Source organism: Papio anubis, chromosome 4 (assembly GCF_008728515.1).
Source record: "Papio anubis isolate 15944 chromosome 4, Panubis1.0, whole genome shotgun sequence".
NCBI lineage: Eukaryota > Metazoa > Chordata > Mammalia > Primates > Cercopithecidae > Papio > Papio anubis.
The window spans coordinates 106,125,252-106,146,768 of NC_044979.1; the positions used below are offsets into that span (position 1 = coordinate 106,125,252).

The following is a 21,517-nucleotide window of genomic DNA, read 5'->3' on the forward strand; positions in this document are numbered from 1 at the left end:
GGCTTCTCAGGCCACCACCAGCCGGGACTGCTTTAGGCGTGAACCCACGCTTCTGACCTGTGCTCTGTCGTTGCAGTTCTGCACGGAGCTAAACCAGCCGACCCTGCCCAACATGCGCAAGTGGAAGGGGCCCCGGGGATGCTGGAAGGCTGTTGTTGCTGAGAAGCGCTCGAATCAGCTCCAGAAGGTACCCTCGTCGGCAAAACCTGGCCTTTCCCTTCCTTTAATTTAAACATACTTTTCCCCTAATCAAGGGCATTTAAAAATTTCCTTTGCCAATATCCTTGGTGCAATTTTGTATTTCTGCCCAATTTTTAAATCCTTGCCATTCATTTCTAAATGCCCTGGTTCTCGTTTCATGTTTAGATTGGGAATGGACTCCTGCCAAGACGGAAATGAGAGCTTAGGGTGTTGGGAGGAGACGAGAGGAGAAATCCTGTCCAGGGCCAAGGCAGCAAATGGGTATTTCTGTCCTTTGTCCTTCTAATCCCTTCGCCACAGTTCTGTCTTCTGCCAAGTTTGTGCAGAGCTCATTACTCATTGACTGCAAACTTCAGATTCACCTTAGTTCACAAATGAAATATTTGCTTCTAGTGGTAGAAATTATGCACATGATTTCAACATAGAAATGTTCTATTGAAATGTTCAGCAGATTTTGGTTTTGAATTTTCTTTCATCAGTATTGCCCATATGAGCAGGTAAGGGTAAATCTCTGTAAATACATGTTTTCCCTCATATTATTATTCAAGGCCAGATTTATTCACCTTGCAATGCTTAACATCAGTGGGGTTTTAGATTTTTAAACAGACTCCTGATAATAACCAGGAGTTGAAAATGTATTATTATGTAATGTTCCTATAAATGCAGATTTTTAAATCCCTGGTATACCTAACATGCTTACAGAAACATGTGATTTATACTTACATGATTAATGTTTATAATTTAGGCTCTTAAATCATAAAAGTAGGCTGGATTAAAAGTGGCCATTTTTTGACAGTAACCCCCTACCCTCTTTTTAGCTATAACTTAAAAAGGTGCGTGAAATCTTCTGTCTCTGGGTTTTATGTTTGGGGGTGTAAATGGCTCCCGCAGCTGACAGTGAATCAGCACGCATTCAGAGAAGGCTGGAGATAAAGCTGAATTTGAATGCATCTAGTTCACAGCTCTCCCTTCCGGTCCACATAGAAATAATAAGAATAATACCACCTTCCTTTTTTAATCACACTTTACATGTATGTACGTATCTGAGCTTCACGAGCCTTTTATAGTCCATTCAGCACTGTATTCATTCATTCAACAAATCATTGATGAAAGGTGGCTGTGTACCAGGCATTTTGTTTCATGCTAGATACACATTGGTGAGAAAAACAGCCCCAGCTATCCATGTCTGCACATTTTTACTCTTTGCAACACACAGTGGGGATCCCAGCTGAAGCCTGACCTGGCCTGTCCCGTGGGGAGTGCATAGCCTGTTGGAGGGCAAGACAGGTAACCCCATTCCAGGTCAGTGTGTCAAGGCCATTGGAAAACAACATGAGGTTGCAGGGAGACCCGAGTTCCATCCACCAAAACCTGTCAGCCTCAATTCCTTCATCTGTAAACTGGGAGCGATAGCCCTTTCTTAGCTCACCTATAGGGTGGCTATAGGATTTTAAAAGATACTGTGCTTTGGAATTTGTCATTAACACAGCACAGGCCAGGGCCAGGCGCGATGGGCATGAGGTGGCAGGCTGGCCGCCTGCAGTGGACTGAGAGAACTCATGTCTGACTCTGGCTGTAGCTGGGTCCATGTCTACCCAGTTGTTACCATGCAGTATTGTGGGTCCAATGTGGCCAAACCTCCCAGTTTCATTTTAATGGGAAATTTCCTGAATTTTAAAGATGAACAGATAATCCAAAAAAATGTAAACACTATGTGAATCAAACAGAATATACCTGCAGGTTGAAAATGTTCAATCTCTGTCTCTAGACAAACATAAGAAAGTGGTAACCGCTGGGGCCATTCTCCGATGCCTGAAATTCTGCCCAGGCATCTTCTCTCCAGCTCCCTAGGGCTTCCACAATAGCCAGAGGTGTGGTTTCCAGCTGTGAAGATGAAGACCTAATAAGATGAAATGATTTGCCCGCAAGCCACCCTTTTGAAATGTGAGGTGGTGCTTGGACCCGAGCCCAGTTCGCTCTCTCTATCTGGAAACGCTGTTCCTCCGGCTGCTGTTCGGGAGGAGAGGGGAGCGCCTAGGTCAGGGGCATTGGGAAAGGCTCCCAGGAGAGGACAAGAAACCAGGGTGGAAGGAGCAGCGCGCAGGGAAGTGGGGGTGGGGAAAACAGTGCTGAGCAGGTGAGGGAGGCAGAGGAAGGAGTAGGCCCCACCGCAGAGGCTCCCCCTCCAGGGCCATCGGGGAGCCCCTGAAGGCTTTTGGGCAGAAGATGACTTGAGGGATGCTTTAGGTAAGTTACTCTGGCATCGTGGCTTGGGAACTGGCAGATGGAGAGATAATCCTCCAAAGCCAACAAAGCAGTCGTACTTACCTCCCTCCACACCAGAAGAAACTGAGGTTTAGAAAAACCGGGTGGCTCGCCCAGGGTCCCACGGCTAAGTGACTCAGGTGGGACTGAGGCCCAGGTCTTCTCATTCTCAAACCAGCACACTCTCCAGGGGATGGGCAAGGAGATAATTTCAAATATAGAAGTGCCCAGCATACAATACATTCATCCCCTTCCTCCTTCCTCCTAAAAACACACATGTTCAGACAAGGGGTTGAGCCTGGCAGGTGTGTGGCTTAGACCTGCGCTGACCCTGCACCTAGCCTGGCTTCACCTACCTCCCCGCAAAGACAGAAGAGCCCAGGCCACCCTGGCTGCAATGGAAAGCTCTGAAATTGGCAATATGTGAAATTATTTGGGCTGGGGAGTGGCTGTGGCTTTTGTGGTGTGCTTTTGGTTTAGAAACAGCTTGAGCCAGAGTAGGGACTACTCTCAGTCTCTCTGGCCTCTCTGCCTCCTTTCCCCAGGCGGTGGACTCTGGCACCAAGACTCTGTCTCCCTCTCCGCTGCAGGGAGCCGGGTATGCAGGATTCCTGTGGGACGCGGCGGCCGGCGTGGAGCTGAGAGACGCCGGCTCGCAGGAGAGCTCGCCCAGCAACGGGCACGGGAAGCCGGCGGGCCCCAGCCCATACCTCGCGCGGTTCAAGGTACCCGCTTCACGCCGTCTGTGACGTGGAATCCGCTTCTTTCTAAAAAGGAAAGAAAAGGGCTCGTTTTGTAAAACCACAAGTACGAGAAGGCTTGTCTTTTTGCCTTGATTTCAGCCTTTCATGGTGAGAGATTTTCGTCTCTCCTGGGGCTTCCTTGGCAGGCAAACTTGTCCAGGGCAGGAATGAAAGGGATTTTGAGACTCTCAGCCCCAATAGCTCTGGCATCTGAGCAGGAGATGGGGGAAGGAGGAAGATTCGATATAGCTCCTAAACCTGACCCTCATTAGAGTCTCCTGGGGAGATTTTCCTACAGTCAGAGATTCCTAGACCCCATCTCAGACCCATGGAATTTGGGGGATTATCTGGACGACCTGCTTTCCAAAAGCCCCTGCAGTGATCCTTCATCTCAAAGGCCGGGTGTTAGGGAATGGCTGGATTCAAGGGCAGCGGAAATGGCCTGAGGAGCCCCTTCTTATCGGCTGCATCTCAGGCCCGATTCCTTTATTACCAGGGAGAAGGGCCTCTCAAGGGGTCGTTTGGGTTTGGAGGGGATTCAGGAGGAGCTCTGGGCTGTAGGCCAGGGGCAGCCCCATCTCTGGCATCGCCCGTGTGGGAGTCTCTGTCCCCCCGAGTCTGGGAGCAGCTCAGCAGATTGATCGAGCGCAGTCTCTCTGGTTCTCCCCGGATGTCCTTGGGAAGTGTTAATGAACCGCAAAATGGTCAGCAGCTGGGCAGCAGAAGCCAAAGCAGGTCATGAAGTTGGCAGTCAGGGAGCCTTATCCCCGTGGTCCTTGACCGTGAGCTCACAGGCCAGGCAAGCAGGTCCGGTGCCTTGGAGCCCAGCAAGCATATTCCCTCCTGGGCATGGAGACCCCCTGCTTTCTGTGTGCCCCAGAGCAGTTCTTGAGCCTGAGAGTCACCTCAAATCCCAGCCCAGGAGGTGTCTGCCAGCTGAGGGTTGGGAGCAGCCGCTGTGTTGAGGCTACAAGCCCCCGTGCCACCTTGCACACTCGTAGCTGTGAGTTGATGAGGCTGGGTGTGTGCTCACCCTGTGGCTATCTGTCATGCCCAGCAGCCCCTCTCATTCCTCTGTCTGTGGTATTGGCGGGGCTCTGTCTGCACACATACACCTAGGGGTGTCCATGGAGTGTATCTGTGGTACTCATGTGTAAGTCAGCCAGGTGTCACCTTTAAGCCTCCTAACACCACCCTGGGCCCCCTTTCTATGTCAAGTCCCTGTTCCAGTACTGGCCACGTGGGGTTATGGCCATGTAACCCCATGGGTGATACTGATAACCCAGTATCACCAGAAGGCAGGCTGTTTTTAAGGGTATAATGAGAAAATGCTGATTAGCCCAAATCCTCTAAATAAAGCAGCCCTCTAAACAGGCACTTGGCCTCTTGTACTGCATGTCACATTCTAGGCCCAGTAGGTGGTGCAGTACGGAGATGGGACTCATCTCTTTGGGCACTGTGCCCCCACCCAGCCTTAAGATGCTTTCTCTAGCAGAGCTGCAGCTTCAGAGCTCCTGGTCCTGGGTGCTGGCAAACTGAGACCACATCCGTAAGATAAGACTGGCACCCTCCACTTCCTGGGGGCTTCCCCTATTCCCCTTCCCTTCCTGGCAGTGTTGATGTTGGTTGCCATGACAAACAGAAGGGCAAGATTGCTAAGCCCTGAGTAGCTGAGCAGTGCTGTGATGCCCAGAGACAAACTCTCACCCCGTGTTTCTGCACTTGCCCTTGGGGATGCAGGGCTGGGGCATGTCCCAGGCTGGCCAGGTTCTGTAAGCTTTTGGTTTGGACACGTTTGAAATTAGGTTAAGGTGAGCATCCAGGTATAGTGGGCTCCAGAGAGAAAAGAACACAGAGGGGCATGTGTGGGAGGTGTAGGGAGGAGGAGGAGGAGGCAGATCCCAGCAGTGGGTCCTGGCAGGAGACCTCAGGCTAGCCCTCTGGAGAAAAGCCCCAAGTCTATAATAACAACCAGCTGTCAGAGTCACCTCCTTTGATTGATTGATTGATTGATTGATTGATTGATTGATTGAAGTGGGGTCTCACTATGTTGGCCAAGCTGGTCTCAAATTGCCTCAAGTGATCCTCCCGCCTCAGCCTTCCAAAGTGTTTGGGGTTGTGGCCAGGTACAATAGCTCACGCCTGTAATCCCAGAACTTTGGGAAGCTGAGGCGGGAGGATCACTTGAGGTCAGGAGCTTGAGACCAGCCTGAACAACATGGTGAAGTCCCTACTAAAAATGAAAAAATTAGCTGGGCATGGTGGCACACACCTATACTCCCAGCTACTTGGGAGGCTGAGGCAAGAGAATCACTTGAACCTGGGAGGCAGAGGTTGCAGTGAGCTGAGATCACACCACGCCCCCACAGCCTGGGTGACAGAGTGAGACTCCTTCTCAAAAAAAAAAAAAAAGTGCTAGAGTTACAGGCATAAGCCCATGCCTGGCCTTCCACTTCCTTCTTATATGACTGCTTAGAAAGAAAGAAAAAAACTCAGACATTTACAGTTATGCAGATATGCCCAATCTTTTAGGCTCGAAATGAGGAATAGGAGGTGGAATGTTAGAGGTGGACTGGTAGAACAAAATAGGCCTTGTTCCTGCAGGTGCCTTGGAAAAATCGAAGATGAAAGACCTTGCATTATTTCCTGGGGGTGTGAGCCAGCCTTGTTCTTGTTTACCATTGTCAACTCTGTGCACAAAGCTATTTATGAGTCGGTTGTAACGGATACAGGAAATATGAGCTTCTGAGCCTCTCCCTATTGCTTTGTTTCCTGCTGCTTAGGTGGGAAGTCACGACCTGACCCTTGTTAACCTTCACCTGGCAGCCCTGACCCTCCCGGGGAGTGAGAATCCCAGCAAGAATCACAGTGATGGCCACCGGTTGGCGAGCTTTGCACAGACCCTACAGGAAACGCTGAAAGGTAGGAAATTGTCTTTTGCCGTGGCTCGGCCACTGTTTTGCAGAGCAGCAGCGCTGCCTCTTCTGACCACCTCTGACCAGTTGGGCTGGCTGTTTGTCAGCAATGTGAGTCGCAGGTACAGGGGACAATCAAACCTCTGGCATCTCATGGAGCCCAGCTGACCCTGCATGGTCACATCTATGCCTCTGTGGACCGAGAATATGTGTTCCAAGGTGTCAGCTCTGTGGCTTTTTAGCCTCATTTAGATAGAAAGGATTGGGGGCGGGGAAATATAAGTGAGGATGCCCTTCCCCGAAGACAGCTCATCCTGGCTCCAGCTGCCTCGGGCAGCACTCTGGTGGTGCTGCCTGCAGATTTGCATGTGCACTTCCTGTGAATGAGAGACAGGAGGTGACAATGGGAAATGGTAAATTCCTGATTATCGGTGAATTGAGTTTTTCTCTCTGGCGGGATACAGATCATGTTGAAGAAACCCTGAACCTGTCAGAAATGCTGGATTTTAATCCTGTAAGACCTCAGGCAAGCCACCAAACCACTTCAGGCCCCCATCTGATGGGGGACAGTACTTATCTCATAGCAGTACCCAGAGGGCTAAGTAACAGTGTCTGCAGCAATACCAACACATAGTAGGGACTTCATGTACATGAGTTGACTCTAAAACATGAGAAGAATTAAGAGAACACTGAAAACAGCAGAATTCTGGCCAGGCACGGTAGGGTAGCTCATGCCTGTAATCTCATCACTTTGGGAGGCCAAGGTGGGAGGATCACTTGACCCCAGGAGTTCAAGAGCAGCTTGGGCAACATAGTGAGACCCCGTCTCTACAAAAAACGAAAAAATTAGCTGGATATGGTGGTACCCACCAGTAGTCCCAGATATTCAGGAGGTTGAGGAGGGAGAATCACTTGAGCGCAGGAAGTCAAGGCTGCAGTGAGCTTTGATTGCACCAGTGTACTCCAGTCTGGGCAACACAGCAAGATCCCATCTCTTTAAAAAAAAAAAAAAAAAAAAAGGGAGCTGAACTCCAGGATGATGTGGGGCTATGCCCCAACTAATATAGATGGTTTTCTGCACTTGGTTTACCAAAAGAAAAGGTTGACAAGGCTGTGAAGACTGTGATCTTTTCCATCTGGCTTGAGTTTTCAGAACACTGACCTTGTCTAGGTGAGTTTGTAGCTGGAGGCCTGGAATTCTCTTCTGTCTTTTGAGTCTGAACCAATATTCTCTAGCTTTCTAAGACTTCCTTGTTAAACTGGCCCCTCGCATTGGGAGGTTCATGAAGATTTTACTACAAAAATATTTCAGTCAAACTATAGGCTCACATTTCAAGAGATGTATGTATATATGTGTTTGAATTTGCATTTCTAACAAAAAAAGATTTTTTATTGTGGTAAAATATATATAACATAAAATCTACCATTTTAATCATTTTACATATTCAAGTCAGTGCTACTAATGTATTGACATTGTTGTACAAATATTACCACAATCCATCTCCAGAACCTTTTCATCTTTCCAAACTGAAGCTCGGTACCCGTCCCACGATATCTCCCCAGGGACCCCTCCCTGCAGCCCCTGGCAACCAGCATTCTACTTTCTGTCTCTGTGAATGTGACTACTCTAGGTGCCCCATATAAGTAGAATCATATAATATTTGTCCTTTTGTGTCTGGCTTGTTTCACTTAGCATAATGTCTTCAAGGTTCATCCATGTTGTAGCATATGTCAGAATTTCCTCACTTTTTGAGGCTGAATAATGTCCCACTGTGCATCTATCCACCGTATTTTGTTGCTTATCCATTCATCTTCTGATAGACACTTGGGTGGCTTCCACCTTTGTCCTATTGTGACAATGCTGCTGTGAACATTGATGTGCAGCAGCTTTTCTTTTGAACCAGGACATGCCATGACCAACGTTCTACTTTAAGGATGAGTCCTCAGGCTAAAAACAGTCAGAAGATGCTCTATCCAAGAAGCAGCTGTGTGGGAAATTGTCCACCCATAGTTAGACTCTGATGACTCTGATCTGTAAAAAGGACGACTTGATAGCTTGTCATATCTGTGGACATTACTATTGTTCTTGACCTCAAACTTTATGTGGAAGCAGAAAGGAAAGATGCCAGCTCATAATTTCTTTGGCAGCTTTAGGCAGTCACATCCCCCCACCCCCCACCCCTGGTATCCAGGGAGTGGTCAGGATTTTGGCAGAAAACCTTGGGCAGGTTATTGTTCCAAATTGCCAAGGTACTATTGATCCACAGCCTGGCTTGGCCTTGACTCGTTCGTATAGGGACAGTGACTCATGCTGCCTGTGTCCCCTGCCTGTAACTAGTAACCAATTAATTGTTAACTGGTGACACTCCAGACCCAGGGGTTCAGGAAGCAATTCAGCCTGCCCAGGTCTAACAAGGGTAAACAGGTCAGCAGAGGGGTTCAGCTAAAGCAAAGACAAAGCCTTCATTCCACAGGCTTCTATCAGAGCAAGCAGAACCGATGTGGTTAGCAAGCTCTGGGCCTTTCTGCCTTTGTCTGGAACGTGCATGCAGGCTGACGTCAGTGGGGATATGCCGGTCCCCTAGTGGAACCTTCTTCTCTCAGACCTCACCGGGACTTGGGGACAGGGTCTCCCTCTGTGAACTGAGGAAGAGTGAAACAGCGTGTGTAGTAACTCTTGACATCTTGGCAGATGGTCCCTCAGTGGGGACTGGTTCCTGTAGTTGTCACTGGCGTTTTATAAATCTAGAGACTCTCTGAGGAAGTCAGCCCACAGTGTTCTCCTCTCATTGCTGGGAATCAAGGGAGCGATAAAGGAGCCTCGCCCAGGTGGGTGGTTTATAGGAAGATAACTTAGGCTCCTGTGCATCTACCTGTGGATTCTCAGAGGCGAGAACTGCCTTGATGTCATCACCAACGCGGATCCAATCGGAAGAACATGAGTTGTAAGAAATCCGATGTGCTCATTCAAAAAGGGAACTGTTGCACTCCGGAAGCTACACAGAGCTGGCTGTATTGACCCTTGACACCAGCATCACTCCTGATTTTGGAATTGTCCTTTTCAGCCCAGATCTTTGCAGGCCTGCATCCTAACGAAAACCTCCTTCATTATATGGGAACTTTGTTTTCTTCGATATTTAATGAATGTAGCATCTTTCTCTTTGTTCCTTTCCAAGTCTAACTGCACCCTAATTCTGGGGCATTTGTGGTTCCGCTGGTCTGTTGGTCACGTATTTATTGAGTGCCTGCTGATGCACCTGGTGTTGCAGTGGACAGCAGCCGCTTCTGTATGGCTCTTCCATCCTCGCCCTTTGTGATGAGCCCTGGATCTGAGGCCTGGCCCGGTGACTTTGGGCAAACCTTCCCACCTCTGGGAGCCTGTTTCGTACCTGCAGAGGGGAGATGGTGACAGCACCTGCCCCGTGGGTCGTGGCTGTTAAGTGCGGCGCTATCGAGGAAGTGGTTAGCACAGTGCTATGACTATGATTCAAGCTGGCACTGATTTCTCCACGGTGTGGGTGGCCCTGCAGGAGAGGCTTCCTTTCATCCCACCCACTGTCCTCACGCCTCCTGGAGGAGGGCGCCATCTGCAATGCACATGCGCCCTCTGGTGGTGGCCCGAGCGGCTTCCCTTCAGATTCCTTTCCCTCCAGCCGTTATTACGGAAGCACACCCATGGCCAGGAAAAAAAGATTTGCAAAGTGTCTTGGATACATTTACGACTTCGTTTATGAACTGCTTTCCCTAAAGCCTCCTTCACAAGGTGTGGCAGAAATGCCACCTCCTGCTGTGGGACAAGAAGGGTCGGGCAGAGCCCGGGGAATCCTGCAGAGCCCAGCTGGGGGGTGAGTGTTCTTTCAGGACTTCTACTCGCTTTGCTTGGAAAATACTTCCTAACTATCCCACTTCCTCTAGGGTAAATCAGACTGTGGGAGAAATGTCTAAAATGCTTTAAGAGAAAACCTTTCCCCCTTGGCCCTGAAATCACTTTGTAGTTCTTAGGCACAAATATTTAACTTCCGCTGGGTGTCTCTCCCTGACAAACGTGTGAAGCTGGATCAGGAAACTGATCAGGAAGGAGGCCCAAGCTACATGTGAGTGCCCCGTGCCAGGCGCTTCTGGTGGCTTCTCTAATCCTGACACCAGCCTGGGGGGAAATGGCTTGTTCTTTCCCTTTTATGAACTACAAAGGCTTGCCCAAGGTCACGAAGCTGGGAAGTGACAAACCTCAAATTCTACATTCAGAGTCATCCAGCTGTTTTCTCTTAGAACCGGGGCCGAGAACCATGGTTTTCCTTCTTTCTTTTTTCTTTTTCTTTCTTTTCTTTTATTTTTCTTTCTTTCTTTCTTTTCTTTTTTTTCTCTTTTTTTCCTTTCTTTTCTTTCCTTTCTCACTCTCTCTCTTTCTCTTTCTTTCTCTCTCCCTCCCTCCCTTCTTGTCTTTCTCTTTCTTTCTCTCTTCCTTTCTCTTTCTTTCTTTTCTTCTTTGACAGAGTCTCACTCCAGCCGAGGCTGGAGTGCAGTGCAACGATGTCGGCTCACTGTGACCTCTGTCTCCTGGATTCAAGCGATTCTCCTGCCTCAGCCTCCCAAGTAAATGGGATTACAGGTGCCCACCCTATGCCTGGCTGATTTTTGTATCTTTAGTAGAAATGGAGTTTCACCGTGTTGGTCAGGCTAGACTCAAACTCCTGACCTCAGGTGATCCGCCCACCTCAGCCTCCCAAAGTGCTGGGATTACAGGTGTGAGCCACTGCGCCCGGCCTAGAGCCACTGTTTTCTGATATGCTCCTATGTCAGGTTTTGTTTCATTTTCAGCCCCCCTGTGACCACTCTTCCTCCTAGCTAATTTGGATTAATAAGGTGAAATGAGGACTTGGAAGAATAGGACACAAAAGTGTCATTGTTTTCAGAGAATATAATTGTCAGTTTGTTACACCTGAAGTTAAAAAAAAATTAGTCCCAGTAAGAGAATTAAGAAAACTGCCTAGTTACAAAATTAAAATAAAAAATTAGTCCTTTTGATATATATCAATAATAACCTATGGAGATAAAAAAATTTAAAAATAACCATTAGAGAAAATATAATGGGATAAAACAAAGATCCCATTCATAATAAAAATCAAAAATATAAAATACTTAGAAATGTGGTGGTAAACTGAAGAAAATGGTAAGACTTTAGTGAAGAATTTTTTGAATAAATACTTGAATCAATGGAGAAACATGGCAAAGTATTCTTGGGTGAGACGTGTTGACAGTTCGAGGTACCCGTCCTTACCGTGTTTCCGTGTAGTTGACTGCACCAGGTCTCAGCAGACCTCTTTAATATTCTAGGTGTGGTTCCCACACCTGGCTGGACATGGAATCCCAGAGAGCTTCAGGAAATGCTGAAGACCAGGCCACCGGAGACGCTAAATCAGAATCTCTGCAGGTGGAACTCCAATTTCTGAGAGTGGGACTCAAGCATTAATATTTTTTTGAACTCCCGATGCCCCGAGGGCTTTTCGTAGAGCTCGCCACCTCCTGCTTCAGTCAGAGAAGCTCCACTTTTACCCACTCTACTTTTGGGGCTTCCTACAGGATCTCATTTAAAAAAAGGAACACCCCCACCCTATACATTTTAAAAAGAAATAATGTTTAGCCGGGCGCCATGGCTCATGCCTGTAACCCTAGCACTTTGGGAGGCCGGGGCGGGCAGATCACCTGAGGTCAGGAGTTCAAGACCAGCCTGGCCAACATGGTGAAACACCATCTCTACTAAAAATACAAAAATTAGCCAGGCACAGTGGCATGCATCTGTAATCCCAGCTACTTGGGAGGCTGAGGCAGGAGAATCGCTTGGACCTGGGAGGCGAAAGCTGTAGTGAGCCGAGATCGCGCCACTGTACTCCAGCCTGGGTGACAGAGTGAGACTCCATCTCAAAAAAAAAAAAAAAAAAAGAAAAAAAAAGTTTCAAAACTGCTTATTTGAAGCAGATCCATCTTTAGGATGTACTGATAAGGAAAAAAAGGTAGGAATTGATAGGTAAAGTTGCTGCCATTTGAATGAAAATAACTATGTAAGTATACACGTCTGCTCCTCTGTGTAGAGTGTCTAGAAGGGGACACAAGGAACAGAGAACAGCCTTCTCCTCCTGCCAACCAAAGACAAGAATGTCAAAGTTAACATAAGTTTAGTTTAAAAGAAAATTTGGGAATGAAAATTTCAATATCATGAGAATATATAAACATTTTAAATGAAAGAATATTAAAACATATAGTACTAGCTCAAAAACAGATCAATATGATAGAATAAAGCTCAGAAATAGAAATATTATACAGAAGATCTTTAAGATAACAAGCCAGTATTATAATTTAGTTGAGAAAGAAAGAATTTTTCTAGAAATGGTACTGGCAGAGGGGGTTAATTATTTGCATGAAAAATAAAAGTAAATTCCAGGCAAGTTAAAGAGTGAAATGTATCATCACATAGGGGGCGGGGGGAAGGTGAAATGTAAGAAATGAAATGATAATAAGAACTTAGTGGATATTTGTTTGATTTTGGAGGCATTCTAGGAAAATTCTTCCAGATTGTACTACATTTAAAAAAAAATTTTTTTTTAAACTTTTGTGTACTTCAGTTTGGTCATAGACCAAATGAAAAGACAAATGACAAACTAAAAAGAAAACCAGTTCCTATATATGATAAAAGGTTGATATGTTTATATATGGAGAGTTCATATAAATCAATAAACAAAACACTGATACCTGTACAAAGAATAGACCTGGCAGGCATTGTTTCTGATGCCATTCTCTGATGGAACCAGGGCTCCTCAGAGAAATGGCTGATGCTAGGACTGAGAAAATACATGGCATGGTAGGTCAGGCACGGTGGCTCACGCCTGTAATCCCAGAACTTTGGGTGGCCAAAGTGAGCGGATCACTTGAGGTCAGGAGTTCAAGACTAGCCTGGCCAACATGGTAAAACCCCATCTCTAGTAAAAATACAAAGATTAACCAGGTGTGGTGGTCAACACCTGTAATCCCAGGAGACTGAGGCAGAGGATTGCTTGAACCCAAGAGGCAGAGGTTGCAGTGAGCTGAGATCCACCACTGCACTCCAGCCTGGGTGACAGAGAGAGACTCTGTCCCCAAAAAAAAAAAAAAAAAAAGCATGATCTTGGAGCATCTTGTCATGTCAGAAGGAAGTGCTCAAACAAGAAAACCTGCTGGGTAGATGTCAAAAGGACGCATGAGCCAACTGAAAGAGCTCTCAGTGACCAAAATTGGAAGCATTTTGGGAACAAAGTCAGTGACATAGTACTGGATATAACTCAAGGTATACCTGAGTTATACCTCATGAGTATCCATGAGTCCATACTGATCTAAGTAAATGGTTGAAAAAATTAATAAATGGGAAGAAGAGATCCATCCCTTGTGCAGCAGAATTCCAAATAATGTGTGTAGATACTCCAACCTAAAGGAGGGGGAGCACACCTTAATTTTCTACCAATGGAAGACATCATTTCCACGTATCAAATGAATGTTTTGGTGAGGGATGTAGTGAGAGGAATTTCCTTAGGTTGCTGGGGAGGGTTAAAACCAGAGCAGCCTTGCAAAGCAGGCTGGCAGTATTTATCCAGAGCCTTAACAATGGCCATAGTTTTTCATGAGGATTCTTTATAGTTCTAAGGACAGAAAGCTGCCAGGTATGGTAGCTCACGCCTATAATCCCAGCACTGCGGGAGGCCGAGGCGGACGGATCACTTGAGGTCAGGAGTTCGAGATCAGCCTGGCCAACATGGTTAAACCCCGTCTCTACTAAAAATACAAAAATTAGCAAGGCGTGGTGGTGGGTGCCTGTAGTCCCAGCTACTCAGGAGGCTGAGGCAGGAGAATCGCTTGAACCCAGTAGGCAGAGGTTGTAATGAACCGAGATTGTGCCACTGCACTCCAGCCCGGGCAACAGAGCGAGACTGTCTCGAAAACAAAACAAAACAAAGAGAACTCAAATGAGATGCTCACTTCAGCATTATTTATAGCAGTGGCTACTGAAAACAGCCTTAAAAGTGCCCAGCAGCAGAAAAATGGTACCTTATGTGCATCAACATGATGGATGGATGGATACTGTGGGCTGCCCATTGAATGCCAGGAAGACCCAGGCTTTTCCCCTGGTCTCTTGATCTGAATTTGAGCCTCAGGCAGACAGAGCACAGTTTCCATTTGAGGAGTGGTTGCTGCTTATATCTCCAGCCTCATCTTTAACATCTGGCTTCTTGATACCTTGTTCTAGAGAAGTAGCCAACTGAACCTCAGGGACCCACCCCACCCCCAGGAAGCCAGGCTGTTTCTTAACTCCCTGGCCTTGTGTAGGTTCCCTCTCATCCTTGTTGAACCGAGCACTTCCGTGCATCCTCTGAGACCCAAGTCAGGCATTGCCTCCTCTGGGAAGCCTTCCCTGACCACCTTTCCCTGTGCTGTGTTGGTTTCAGTATGTGTGTTTGTTTTTGCACCTACTCTCTGCTCTTGTCTGTTTTCTGTCTGTCTCTCAGAGCAGGAGTTGCATTTTATTCATCTCTGGATTTCCTGCATAGTAAGTGCCCAGTAAATGTATGTTGAGCTTTTGTTAAATATTTGGGCAAGACCCTTAGGCTTTTTTTTTTTTTTTGTAATGAGATTGGGAACCCATAAGCTTCAACAGGGGTGATTTTTGTGTCACGCTGCCCCTCATTTCCAAACGCGTTGCTGACCTACTCTTAATGTTGGTGGCAGGGTGATACGCACACAAAATGTGGAAGAGTTAGGAGAGTGAGAACTGAGAACCGTGCCACAGTCCTAACCCCGTGGAAGTCAAGTCAGAATCTCGATCCCATTTCAAAGGGCCACGGTCCATGTTGGGTTTTACTTCCCACCAACTCTTAAACTCATTTTCTTCCTTCCACTTGCAGGAGAAAAGGATGTCATTATCTTAGGAGATTTTGGCCAAGGGCCAGACAGCAATGACTATGATATTCTGAGGAAAGAAAAGTTCCACCACCTGATCCCCGCACACACCTTCACCAACATCAGCACCAAGAACCCGCAAGGCTCGAAGTCTCTGGATAACATCTGGATCAGTAAAAGCTTAAAGAAGGTTTTCACAGGTGAGGCAGAACTCACTTGTCCTTTCTCCTGTTCGGGAATGGAGGGAGAGAAACATGTTTGAACTGACAGAAGTCATCTCACCTCCTCTGGGGCATTCATAGGGTTGTGGTTTAGATGACTGTATAACTACCATTCAGTCAGAGATGGAGTCCAGGAATCCAGGCCCCTGTCAGTCCTGCACTGAGGACCGCACAGTGCTTTCCAGCCGTTCTCTAATTGTTTTTGTAACTATTCGTTATTTAATTATATTCAAATATACCTACTGCTTCATAGATTTCTAAATCCTCATTTTTCAAAGTGAAGGGGAGTATGACAAATAATTTTAGAACACCCACTGACCTACAGCAAGCAGATGTGTTCCGGGCAAACCTGGTCATAGATTAGCAGAGTCCTGATTCAGAGATGAGCTGATAACGTTACTTTTAGGACACTTAGTCCTCTAGCAAACATTTGTCAAACGTGCAAGCGCTGTGTTGTAGAATGCAGCGTAGACATGCTGTGAGGTGGACGTGCTGTGAGGTGAGCAGGCGTCTCATGTAGTGTCACAATGAGACAGGAGACATGCTCAGAGCTCCGCAAGGAGCAGGGTGTGGGGGTGATTTCACCCTCCCTGCAAACTGGTAACCTGCTGAGTCAGGAGACAGTCAGCGATATGGAAGAGACAGTAGGGTCTTTTGATGAAAGACAAAAACAGTGTTTCTAAACTCTGGACACTTTGCAAAGCCCCATGGATGCCTATTATACTTCAATGAGAAATTTAAAAATAAGAAAAGTTGCAGGGCCTGGCTTTTATTGCAAGAGAGACTAACGGGCAGCCAAGGCCAAGATCTTCAAGCCTAGGACATCTAGGCTTGACTCTCACCCGCTTCTCCCCTCTCTCTCGGGGCACTAGTTTCCTATTGTACTCTGTCATGGGAGGACCCAAATGGTAAAGAAAATGGGTCTCAGGGGAGTGACAATCATCAAACTAGCCTCGGTTTGCAGAAATGCTCTATGGGCCAGGAGCAGAGGCCAGCCCATGGCCTTCGCAGGCTCCCAGGAAGGTGCCTATTGAAGGAAGAGAGCTGGGGAAGCTGAGCCAACAGGGCTGGAAGGAAGTTGGAAATCCTTTCAGTGGTTCCCTTCCTGTGAAGTTGCCGAGCTCAGGGAGGAGTTGCCCCCGCTATAGAACAGTCAGCAGTGTGTGCCAAAGCTCCACCCAGAATCCAGGCCCCTGTCAATCCTGCGCTAAGGACCGCACAGTGCTTTCTGGCCATTCTGTAATTGTTTTTGTAACTATTCATTATTTAATTATGTTCTAATATACCTCCTGCTTCATAGATTTCTAAATCATCATTTTAAAAATACTGTTACTTTCTCATAAGCTTCTGTAATTTTCTTTTTTTACCCTTTCTGTAGAAAAGATTTCTACCCCTAACCCCCTTAGTGCTTTTGCTTTGCAAAATCGGACCTTTGCTTTGGACTTGGGACATCTTTCTGAGGCGTGTGTCTCTGTCTTGCGATCAGATTGACAGCAGCGCATGTGTGAGGACAGGTCAGCCCGTGTGTCCAGATGGACAGGAGGCCTGGCCCTGGGTGGTTTCATTACCTAAATGCAGAAACCCTCGTTTATGTGGAAAATCAGATTGGCCAAGACCTTTCATATGCACAGGCAAATGCAGAGGCACCTTCCGGCTACCTGAGACAGCCTCTCCGGGCACCCCGGCCTGTAGACATGCGGAGTGACCCTCCACCTGCCAGCCCAGGAGCCCCCGCACCCACCCCACCATCCTGATTCCCGGTCTCTTCCCTTCCTCTCCCTTCAGGTCACTGGGCTGTGGTGAGAGAAGGCCTCACGAACCCTTGGATTCCGGATAACTGGTCTTGGGGTGGGGTGGCTTCTGAACACTGCCCAGTGCTGGCCGAGCTCTACACCGAAAAGGACTGGAGCAAGAAGGACGCCCCTCGGAACGGCAGCGGGGTGGCCTTGGAGCGAAGTGAAGCCAACATCAAGCACGAGCGATGATGACACCAAATCCATGTGTCCACCCTCGGACCCCAGGAGGGCACAGCCAAGGAGTGAGCCCTGCGGGGTGACGCTTCAGGGCCAGAACTGCCTTTTAATTTTTATTCTCAGAGCATCAGCACTTGGGGCCTTGCCCCACGCCTTCTCTGTGGACCATTCAGGACCTCCAGTGGGGGTGGCGTGCCAGGCATGTACCCCACCAGGCAGGCAAAGCAGAAGCCGGCGGGGAGCGGAGACGCCTTTTATCTCTGGATGCCACGGAGCTGAGCAGCACTGGGCTGGCTGTCTGCTGCTGACTGGATGGCGGCACAAGGACAACATGAGCAGAGAGAGGAGAAGAAGGGGTGCTCAGGCTGCCGGCCGCAGCCCAGCAGCACCAGAAGCACTCATTTCTGACCACCAGGCTGTGACGTTCGGCTGTGCATTACAGAAAGCTTTTAACTGTGATTGGGCACTCTGCTCAGATACATTGAGTGGCAATTTTTAGTTTTGTTTTGAAAAAATAAACAGAGATTAACCTGCCTGGCTGCAGTGAGAGCATGGGACAAGTCCGCCACCGCCCTCCGCACCGCTCCCTCCGCCCCGGCCGCAGTGTGTATTTGCACCACGGCAGGTGCCTCTGTGTAGAGCTGGGGTTGAGCCCTGGCCGGCTTCATCTCCCCTGCGCCTTTTATGTCCCCACCTTGAGGGCTTGCAGAGGCGCCTCTCAAGCCCCCACCCGCTTGCCTGGACCTCTGTGAAGCCTCTCTGTCATCTCCCCTTCCCAGCCCTCCTTCATCCCCTGCCTCCTTCACCAGCCTGGCTTTTGCCTGGAGCACCATTAGTTTAGTTCTCTTTGCAGGACAAGAATTCTCTCAGGGTGGTATCGCCTCCTCCCTCCTCCCCACGCACTCCAGTTTTTAGCCCGGAGCCTCCTGCGGTTGGCTATCAGGAATGTGTGCTGTGTCAGGATACATAGGAAGTTAGACCTCGGAGTATCATGGAGAGTGCCCCTCCTTGTGGTCAGAAGTGGGGGCAGTTGGTTGTGGGGCTGGAGAGAGGTTGTGGGGAGGAAGTGAGGATGCGTGCCTGCCACTAGGCATCTGCATCCCTGAGCCCAGGCCAGGAGGGATTTCCCTTAGGCAACACCATCCCAGGGAGATCGGCCACAGTGCCCATTTCACAGCTGAAGAAAGTGAGGCTTAGAGAGCTCGACCTCCTCAAGGTCACACCACTGGGTAAATAGAGGGGACGCAGACTCAGGTTTTGCTGTGTGCTCACATTTCAACTTTATGCTTAACATGAATGAAAAAATATGGAAGTAAATAGTGAAAAGGTGAGTTATGAGCTTAGATTACCTAGATTATTGCAGTATCCCATGGAAGCTGAGGGCTTATTCCTCTTTCCACACCGAACACTAAATGTAGACCAGTATCAAGAACCCTCCTGTCCCCAGGCAGTGTAAACCCAGTGGCTTCTCTGATGTGGAGCTGATGGGCCATGAAGGGGGCCCATTTTTCCCCAAAGGCCATCCTTTTGGGGCCACCTGGCTCCAAGGAGCATCGCTGGCCTTGGGGACGGGAAGGGAACCCTCTTCCAGGAGCTCTAAGAGTACTTGGGAATCAGTTGTGTCCATTCTGGGGTCTCCAGTGGGAGGGTGGCAACTGCTGTCCCTGGGTTCAGGCTGTGCTTCTGGAAGCGTCGAAATGGGATGTCTGAGCCTTGAGGAAAAGCAGCAAGGTTAGCATTAAAGTCGAGAGGGGCAGCTCAGGATGCTACCAGGGAGCACATCATTTCTGGTGTCTCGTCTAAAGGTAAAACCTTCCCTACATTTGCCAGCCAGATGTCCCAAATCCCTTTATCTAGATTGCTTTTTGCACCAAAGCTGTGGACAGAAAAGCCTCCTTAAGTGAGCTGAGGGCAAAGGAAATCGAATCAGATGACTTGTGTGTGCGTAATTGGGCTTGAGCCAGAGGCTGGGGAGCTGAGTCCCAGCCACACCTCACTGGCCCTTTTGCTTTTCACACCCAGGAATCAGTGGCCCAGGATGTGTGCTGGGCAGCTGTTCTTACTCCAGCTCAACCCATTGGGTGTTGGCTGTTTTGGTTTTAGTTGTTGCTTTGTATTTTGTTGTTTTAATTAATAGGCTTTATTTGTAAGAGCGATTTTATGTTTACAGAAAAATTAGGCACAAAGGGATTCCCATGTCCCCCCTCTTCTTTGCATATTTCCCCTCTAATTAGCATGTTGCATTAGTGTGGCACTTTGTTATAAATGATGAACTTGTATTCATTATTATTAGCTACAGTTCATAGTTTATATTAAAGTTCACTCTTTGTGTTGTGCATCCTATGGGTTTTGACAAATGTATAATGACATGTATCGCCATGCTACGGAATCATTCAGAATACTTCCTCTGATCTAAAAATGCCCTTGTGGTGGGGCATGGTGGCTCGCACCTGTAATCCCAGCGCTTTGGGAGGTGGAGGCGGGCAGATCATTTGAGGTCAGGAGTTCAAGACCAGCCTGACCAACATGGTGAAACCCCATCTCTACTAAAAATACAAAAATTAGCCAGATGTGGTGGCGCATGCCTGTAATCCCAGCTACTCGGAGGCTGAGGCCTGAGAATTGCTTGAACCTGGGAGGTAATTGCAGTGAGCTGAGATCACACCATTGTACTCCAGCCTGGGCAACAAGAGCGAAAAAAAATACCCTTGTTCTCCACCTATTCATCCATGCCTCCCTCCCCTTAACCCGTGACAATCACTGCTCTTTTCACCATCTCCATAGTTTTGCTTTTCCAGGGTGTCGTTTGGTTGGAATCATAGAGTATGCAGCCTGTTCGGGTGGGCTTCTGCCCCTAGCCACATGCATTTAAGGTTGTTCTGTGTCTTTCTGTGGCCTGACAGCTCCTTTCTTTTTCCTGCTGAGTCATGTTCCACTTTGTGGAATTGACCTGCCTCCCTTGGATTGTTTCTGCACCTTCCCCAGAGCTTCCTCCCACCGCTGCCCCAGCTCCACCCACAAATGCCGCATTTCTGTCTGAGTCCACCTCTTCCATTCTCCCTCTCCATTCTTTTCTTGCTTCTCCATCTTCCAAGATCGTCTGAGAAGGGGCCTAACTGTGAATGACTTTGTTGGAGAAGCCAAGGGGAGTCCCCTGCTGCTGACCCAGGGTTGGGAGGAGAAGAAGGGATTAAGTACCAGAAAAGCTCTTACAGTTCCACAGGTGCTGACTGGGAGCCCATGATATTCTCCCAGCTCTCCCTATCATAGGAGAACCGCAGGCAGCCAACTGTCCCTTCCTGGCCCCGATGGAACCTCTCTCCTCTCCTGCCCATTGCCCACCACAGATCAGAGATGGCTCTTTCTATGCAGGGGTGGGGCCCCAGCCATCTCTATCAGCTCTGCCGGCACTGCAGGGGTGACTGACTAGAGGCCAAAAGCCCTCCTGGGCCTCAGATAACCAGGCCCAAGCTTTGACTCCCTCGTGGCTGCTCTAGGGACTGCAAGGGAGGACACGGGCTTGGCCTTTCCTAAAGGGCTGCTTTCTTCCGAAGTCAAGGGGATGCTGTTTTCTTCTTTGTGTTCCTTTAGTTCTGACATCAGAATTCTCCTCAGTGCAGATGACATCGCTCTCTGGAATGGGTGAGAATCCTAACACCTGGGTTTTCAGTTCTGCCCAGCATGGCCTAAGTCTCTACCCTCTGTGCAGGGGAGATAAGTGAATCTCACCTGAGACAGCCACAGGATTTGTTTTCTGGGGAAAGGAATTAATGACTTGAACAGCACTCACTGGTCTTAAAGTCAGCACACATTTTCAAATACCCACTGCCCCCACTTACTGACTCCTTACCATTCTAAGCACTTCATACTTTAAACTGACTCAATCCTCAGAACAGTGCAATCAGGTTGGTCCTATTATCTTTCTTCTGTTCCTTTTACAGAGGAGGAAACTGAGGCATGGAGAAGGTAACCAGGCCAGGGCTGTACAAGGAGAAAGGGCAGAGCCAGAATGCCTGCCCACCAGCGTTGCACTTCTACCAGCACGCCCTGCACCCAGAGGCAAAGTGCCTCTGCCTGGGCTTAGTTGGACATAAACTTGTACACCACAGACAGAGTGGGTGGCACTTCTCCCCTGAGGACCCTGGGGATGGTGTCACTGCTCGATGGCGACATGCCCAGGATTTGGAGGCAGCAGGCCTGGCTTCTGGCTTCTGTCCCAGCTCTCTGGGTCATAACTGCTGGCCCCTGCACGTTCAAGTTGTCTGGCAAGTCCCAGT

At 48.3% G+C, this 21,517-nt stretch overlaps 1 protein-coding gene across 2 annotated transcripts in view; it reads left to right on the forward strand.

The window, feature by feature from the left end:
• Positions 1-19,578, forward strand: part of EEPD1 (endonuclease/exonuclease/phosphatase family domain containing 1) — a 145,065-nt gene extending 125,487 nt beyond the window's left edge. Inside the window, exons 4-8 of one of the 2 annotated variants that reach the window (XM_009203104.4) lie at positions 77-187; positions 3,057-3,191; positions 5,993-6,131; positions 15,052-15,246; positions 17,053-19,578. In XM_009203104.4, the coding sequence (XP_009201368.2) occupies positions 77-187; positions 3,057-3,191; positions 5,993-6,131; positions 15,052-15,246; positions 17,053-17,252 (780 nt within the window). In that variant the 3' untranslated portion in view covers positions 17,253-19,578. Of the gene's footprint in view, positions 1-76; positions 188-3,011; positions 3,192-5,992; positions 6,132-15,051; positions 15,247-17,052 lie in introns of both variants that reach the window. The other variant, XM_031665357.1, reaches the window with a different exon arrangement.
• Positions 19,579-21,517: the final 1,939 nt, after the last annotated feature.